Source organism: Verticillium alfalfae, genomic scaffold (genome assembly GCF_000150825.1).
Source record: "Verticillium alfalfae VaMs.102 supercont1.5 genomic scaffold, whole genome shotgun sequence".
Classification (NCBI taxonomy): domain Eukaryota; kingdom Fungi; phylum Ascomycota; class Sordariomycetes; order Glomerellales; family Plectosphaerellaceae; genus Verticillium; species Verticillium alfalfae.
The window spans coordinates 1,422,757-1,428,965 of record NW_003315034.1 but is presented as its reverse complement, the minus strand read 5'-3'; the positions used below and the strand labels follow the sequence as shown (position 1 = coordinate 1,428,965).

Below are 6,209 nucleotides of genomic sequence, written 5' to 3'. Positions count from 1 at the left end.
ATTCCAGCCGCTCGACGCGTCGTTCCACCTCCCCGAGTGGACAACGCTGGGCCAGCGCCTCGACTCTGCGAGACTTGCCATCCGTTCCGAGGAGCAGCGTGTTTTCCAAGCCCTCCGCGAGCGTGTCATCCTCAATCTCGTCAAGCTCCGCCGCAACCCGCGGTCCTCGACGAGCTGGACATTGCCACATCCCTCGCCCTGCTCGCACGCGACCAAGGCCTCACCCGGCCCCGCCTCAATCACTCCACGACGACGACGATCCTCGGGGGCCGCCACCCCACCGTCGAGGGCGGCCTCACCGAGCGCGGCCGCTCCTTCGTCCGGAACGATTGCCTCCTCGGCCCCGCGCCCGCCCACGCCCCGCTCTGGCTCATCACGGGGCCCAATATGGCCGGCAAGAGCACCTTTCTCCGCCAGAACGCCCTCATCACCGTCCTCGCCCAGACCGGCTGCTACGTGCCCGCCGCGCACGCCGAGCTCGGCCTCGTCGACGCCCTCTTCAGCCGCGTCGGCTCCGCCGACAACCTCTACCGCGACCAGAGCACCTTCATGGTCGAGATGCTCGAGACGGCGCACATTCTGCGCGCCGCGACGCCGAGGTCCCTCGTCATCATGGACGAGATTGGCCGCGGCACGACGCCCGAGGATGGAGCCGCCGTGGCCTTTGCGAGCCTGCAACACCTCGTCACGGTGAACCGGTGCCGCGCGCTGTTCGCGACGCACTTTCACGCCGTGGCGGACCTTGCGGCGGCGCGGGGCCTCTGTGGTAGGGGAGAGGGGGATGGGCGCGACGCAGGTCGTGTGGAGACGTACTGCACTGACGTCGAGGAGGATGACTCGGGGGGGTTCGTCTACGTGCACAAGCTACGGAAGGGAGTGAACCGGCAGAGCCATGCGCTCAAGGTTGCGCGGCTTGCTGGGCTGCCCGCATCAGCGATTCAAGTCGCGGGTGATGTCTTGGGTGAGGTATCGGGCGACAGAACTACGAAGTTGTAAGAACAGAATACTGCGTTACAGGACATGACGGAGCGCAGGGCGTTGGCACGAAAAGCATAGGATAAGAGGTCATTCAATGGATATTCTAGCCTGCATCTTGAATAATCGTTAGCCTCGTTGATACCAATAAAAAGCATTCAGAATAATAAAAGGCAGAAAGAGGCCATCCCTCATACAATGTTGTTGTTGTTGGGATAAGAGTCATCAAGTAGATCAGGGTTAAAAAGCTCTGTATCTGTGTATAATCTTCGGGAGGCGGCGCTGTTGAAGCGGTGGTATTGCGAGAAAATAAAGAAAGAGGGCGAACTAACCTTTTGACAACAGACAAATGTACCGCGTTGGCAAACGCACATACATAGTCACCAAAATCTTCGTGGAGCTTCGCATTTCTCACATCATCAAATGCGGTAGGCTTAATTGAGCGCGCAGCCTCTCTATGAAGTCGTGTCCGAGGTCCACATAACGTCGTAAGCCTGACCGTCGCCCGGGTATAGCCGCACCAACATCAATCATGTCGTCACATTTAGTCGCTGCGAGACAGGTTAGCATGATCACGTCGTCGTACGCGTTGGGGGCGGGGGTTGCATACAAGAGACCACCGAAGCCACCGTCATCCTCGTCGGACTCCTCCTCCTCCTTCTCCTCGGCCTTCTCCTCGGCCTTGGTCTCGGCGGCGCCGGAGCCGGCAGCGGGGGCAGCGGCGGCGTACGCGTCGGGGTTGGCGATGCGGTCCTTGAGGGACTCGATCTCGGGCCAAGAGATCTCGGTCTCGATGGCGACGGCGAGGACCTTCTTGTACGAGTTGACAAGAGAGTGGATGACCGAGGGCAGGGTGGGGAAGTTGATGGCCAGGGAGATGGCGGCAATGGCGGTGATGGCACCGGCGAAGGTCTTGAGTAGCTGCTCCTCACCGATGTCGAGGACGTCGGCGGGGAAGGTCTGTCCCTGGTCGTAGACCTGGGCAATGCCGAGACCGTAGGTGAAGGGAGAGATGTTAAGCAGGTTGAGAAGCGACGCCTCGGAGGCACCGACCTTGCTGTTGGCCTCGACGAGCTTCAGGTCCGTGGTGATTTCAATGGTACCACGGGCAATCTTGGTGGGGACACCAAGAGCCTGGAAGAAGGAGGTCTTGCCGGGCTCCATACCGGTGTTGCCGGCGGGAATCCAGACGTCGGAGGGGGCGACGGCACCGGCACGAGCAGGGGCAGCGACCTTGTTGGCGAGGACCTTGTCACGGATGTCCTTGAGGTCACCGTTGGTGAAGACGAAACCAACGTTGCCCTTGACGTGGGGCAGAAGGCGCTCGTACTCGGGGGAGTCGGCAATGAAGGTCTTCAGGGCGCGACGAACCATGGTGTTCTTGCCCATGAGGACAACGGCATCGCCACGGAGCGAGTGACGCACCTGGTGCATCTGCTGGGAGGAGACACTGGAGAGCGGTTAGCCACGCGTTTCGATGGAAGCAATCGAGACAGCATCGCAGAAAGAAAGAAAAAAGACGTGGCTGGAACGTACTTGTCGACGGTGACGATGAAGATGGAGTTGTACTCCTCGAGCAAGCCCTTCAGCTTGTCGAAGTAGCCGGCCTTGTTAGCAGATTTGCCCCCCATATCTTCTTTTGTTTTGAAGGCAGGATGTTTCAGGGCAAATGGTATGTGATGTGAGTTGGGGGGGTATCCGGCGATGATGGATAGTACAGAGTTGACGGAGCAAAAGAAGCTCTGGAAGTTTTCTCGCCCAACTGGATTTGCGACATGGTCGAAGTGTGGTCAGCCCGCTTAGGGCAAGCGAGGACTAGTCAGCTTTGGGCAACGCGTGTGGAAATCTTGGCGTTGACAGGGGGTGGACCCACCACAGGTACAAGCCCAAAGTATCTTTTTTTCTTAGTGGGGTGGCTCTCATGTTCATCCCACTCGATCAAAGTTGAGTGAGATCTTCAGTGACGCTCTCAGATATCTTTGGCATTTCTTTGGTGGTCACTTCTCCTGGCGCCCAGAAGATGAAGCTCCCTTACAGTTTTCTCCAACCCTCGGGCAACATTCTTTTTGCTGCGCGCGGCGGCAAGGTTCATTCGTTCAACCTCAAGGACAACACTTACCTCGCAACATGGCAACATCCTGATGTTGAGAAAAGCGCTGGAGCAGATGCCTCCAAGTCTGGTCCCGACACGCAAGAAGGCGATGGTCCGGCATCAGCTCCCGAGGTCACAGGTGATACGTCAACATTAAAGGATACGGCTGAGGCTGAGGTGCAGGATGGACCGCCGGCCAAGAGGCAGAGGCTTCAGGAGGCGCAGGATGTACAACCAGACAAGGACGAAGGGGCCATGGATGTCGACGAGCCGTTGGCCGAGGACCAGAAGAAAGGCAGTGGCTTCAAGAATCGGAAGCAGAAGCAAAAGGAGAGGCAAGATCGCCAGGGAGGACCCAATGTCAGGGGCACCTACGGAAGGACCGTTGAGCAGCCACTCATTTCTCACCTGCTAGTGACCAGCAGTGGCAGTCACCTTGTTGCTGTATCTGGACACGACAAGACAATATGGACGTTCGAACATGACGGCCGTGGCGTCCTCACTCTGTTCTCACAACGGTTGGCTTGCCCCCCTTTCTCGCACGTCATGATATCCAGCACTGACCCCGCGACAGGCCTATGCCCAAGCGCCCCTGCACGGCGCTCATCAGCCCGGACGACAAGCTCATTCTCAGCGCTGACAAGTTTGGCGACGTTTACACGCTTCCTCTGCTCGGTGTGCCGTCCGCTGCGACTGAAGAGCCCCAACCCGCATCCACAACCCCAGTCCCAGAGTCCTCGAAAGAATGGAAACCCCAAGGCACCAACCTGACCGTCCACTCCCGTCGCAACCTTGAAGCCCTCCAGCAGCAGCAGAGCCATGCAGCCAAGGCGCACGCGCTGAACGAGGCTCACCAAGCCGAGAAGGTCAAGTTTGACCATAGCCTCATCATCGGACACGTCTCGCTCTTGACGGCCATGATCCTGGCGCAGAAGGGCGAGCGAAGGTACATCGTCACCGCAGACCGCGACGAACATATCCGCTTGTCCAGGTACGTGCCACAGGCGCACGTCATTGAGGGATACTGTCTCGGCCACACGCACTTTGTCAGCGCCTTGACGATACCGCCAACCCGCCCGAACGTGCTCATTTCAGGAGGTGGCGACAATGAACTCTGTGCTTGGGACTGGGAGGCCTCTGAGCTTCTGGCCAAGTTCGACCTGCTGCCGTACGTCGCGCAGGCCGTGGCAGGTGAAGCGCCGACCAAGCTGGCCGTCTCACAGCTGACCTCTGTTCCTGTGACTCTTGCCGGAGAGAACACTCCTTCATCTTTGATCTTCATCACGTGTGAAGGGTACGTCGTCCAAAGCTCTTCTGCCTCTGATTCACAAGCGCAACACGCTAACCGAGGCATGGCAGAGTTCCCGCGATCATCATCTTCCAGACGGACTCCGAGTCCATCTTCAAGTACCACAGTCTCATCCCCACAAACGGCAACCCGCTTCACATCGCTCACATCCCTGGGCACGATGGCGTGCCAGCCCGCGCCATCGTCGCCCTGGATCCCGGCGAGTCCACGGAGCCTGTTGAGATACTCTCTCTCTCATTGGCAGGCGGCTCAGTCACCGCCGAGTCCTTCAAGCTGCAGGACGACGAGGTGACTGCTGCCGAGGCCGAAGTATCCCAGGCTGAGGTGCGAAAGCTTCTCTACAGCGTGGAAGACTTGCGCAAGCACGACTTTGACGGCGATGAAGCTACTGAAGAAGGGAAGAACGGACAGGAGGACAAGGGCACGGGGGCATAGCTCAGATAGCAAGCTGACTTGATTTCCAGCAAACCTGCCTGCCCTTGGTCAATTCACGTGACGACTGTTTGCGGCAGGATGTTCCTGCTGAAGGACCGCCCTTAGCTCATATGACAGCGCGAGCGAGGGGGTTGAATTGGGGGTTGCATCGGCGCCCACGAGTGATGCCGAGGTGCGCTAGTAGGTCGATCCAGGAACGCGACGACTCGCGTGAGCCATCCAGGTGTCACCAAGCAAAAGTACTAAGATTCAAGAAACCTGGCGGAGGTATCATTTTCTTCCTGGAGAGAATTCACTGTTCATTTCGTATCATCTATGCCTCTAAACGCCGCTCCCGAACCATGTGTCGACTGATGTCGAGCGAAAACAGCCGAATCATTAAGACATCGGGCGTTGTGCGCGCCCGGCGACACAAGACGGGACAACACCGCAAGCCTCTCGCGGATTGCTGCCCCGTCTCCTAAGTATACGCGCGAAAGCGCACAAGAAATTTCAGGGCCTTCCAAGCCGCATCGGTATCGCCTGGGCACGTCCTGAACCCTGTTCATGCAATGCAATCGTCGCAGCTTCTCTACCCCGTTCCCCAACGCTCCGCGATCAAGGTATCATGCAACATCGCCCGCAGCGTGCAAGTCGTCTCGGAAACAAGCTGCGCTCACTGTCGTGTGTCCTCGCAAGCCGAAGACGTCCCCCCCCCTCTCTCTCTTATAAACAAATCGCCTGGGGAAACGACACAGTTTACTGAGAAGCGCACTGAACGCGCTCACCGTGGGGGTGACCGTCCTCGTCATCCTCCTCCATGGAACCGCCGCCAGCGCCGCCGCCAAAGACGCGAGCCTGGGATTGCGTCTCGATGTCCTCGAGATCTGCGGGCTCGGTCATGCCATCGGGAGGCGGGACAGTCTGGAGGCTGGGCGCGGGAAGCAGCTTGCGAAGGGCCTCGAATGAAGCCTCATCCTGCATCCAGTTCTTCTCGGGGAACTTGACGCTGAATTGGATGTACATGTTGCCGTGGTCGTGGTGCCTCTCAGAGGGCATACCCTGGCCGCGGACCATCTTGACAGCATCTGTAATCACACCAAGTCAGCGAAAAGCTCTTGCGGAAAGATCTAGACGGGAAACATACCAGGGCAAATAGCCTCGCCAGGCAGAATGTCGATGCTCAGCCACCTGTCGTCGAGGTGCTCGACGAAGATAGTGCCACCAGCCAGAGCTGTCACAAGCTCGATCTCAGCCTTGTACAGTAGATTGTCCTCCTTGCGAGTGAAGCGCGCGTGGGGCTTCTGCTCGATCTCGAAGACGACATCACCGGCCTGAATGCCAGGCGCCTGATCACCCTCGCCACGGAACTCAACCTTCTTGCCACTCCTTACGCCGCGATCGACGTGAACGTGGAGA

At 58.5% G+C, this 6,209-nt stretch overlaps 4 protein-coding genes across 4 annotated transcripts in view; 2 read left to right on the top strand and 2 right to left on the bottom strand.

The window, feature by feature from the left end:
• The window catches only part of VDBG_04755 (DNA mismatch repair protein mutS), a gene marked incomplete at both ends in the record, with an annotated part of 3,049 nt that extends 2,053 nt beyond the window's left edge, over positions 1-996 (top strand). Inside the window, one exon of the mRNA XM_003005103.1 lies at positions 56-996. Within this exon, the coding sequence (XP_003005149.1) occupies positions 56-996 (941 nt within the window). The remainder of the gene's footprint in view (positions 1-55) is intronic.
• Positions 997-1,519: 523 nt separating this feature from the next.
• VDBG_04754 (60S acidic ribosomal protein P0) lies at positions 1,520-2,647 on the bottom strand (the record flags this gene model as incomplete). The annotated part of the gene is made up of 3 exons (XM_003005102.1): positions 1,520-1,526; positions 1,586-2,425; positions 2,512-2,647. 3 exons carry the CDS (start codon positions 2,604-2,606, stop codon positions 1,520-1,522), a joined length of 942 nt encoding a protein of 313 aa, XP_003005148.1.
• A 348-nt stretch (positions 2,648-2,995) lies between these two features.
• Positions 2,996-4,811, top strand: VDBG_04753 (WD repeat-containing protein; the record flags this gene model as incomplete). The annotated part of the gene is made up of 3 exons (XM_003005101.1): positions 2,996-3,540; positions 3,642-4,361; positions 4,427-4,811. 3 exons carry the CDS (start codon positions 2,996-2,998, stop codon positions 4,809-4,811), a joined length of 1,650 nt encoding a protein of 549 aa, XP_003005147.1.
• Positions 4,812-5,549: 738 nt separating this feature from the next.
• VDBG_04752 (chaperone protein dnaJ 2) overlaps positions 5,550-6,209 on the bottom strand; it is a gene marked incomplete at both ends in the record, with an annotated part of 1,460 nt that continues 800 nt past the window's right edge. The window contains 2 exons of the mRNA XM_003005100.1: positions 5,550-5,878; positions 5,938-6,024. Coding sequence (XP_003005146.1) covers positions 5,550-5,878; positions 5,938-6,024 — 416 coding nt within the window. The remainder of the gene's footprint in view (positions 5,879-5,937; positions 6,025-6,209) is intronic.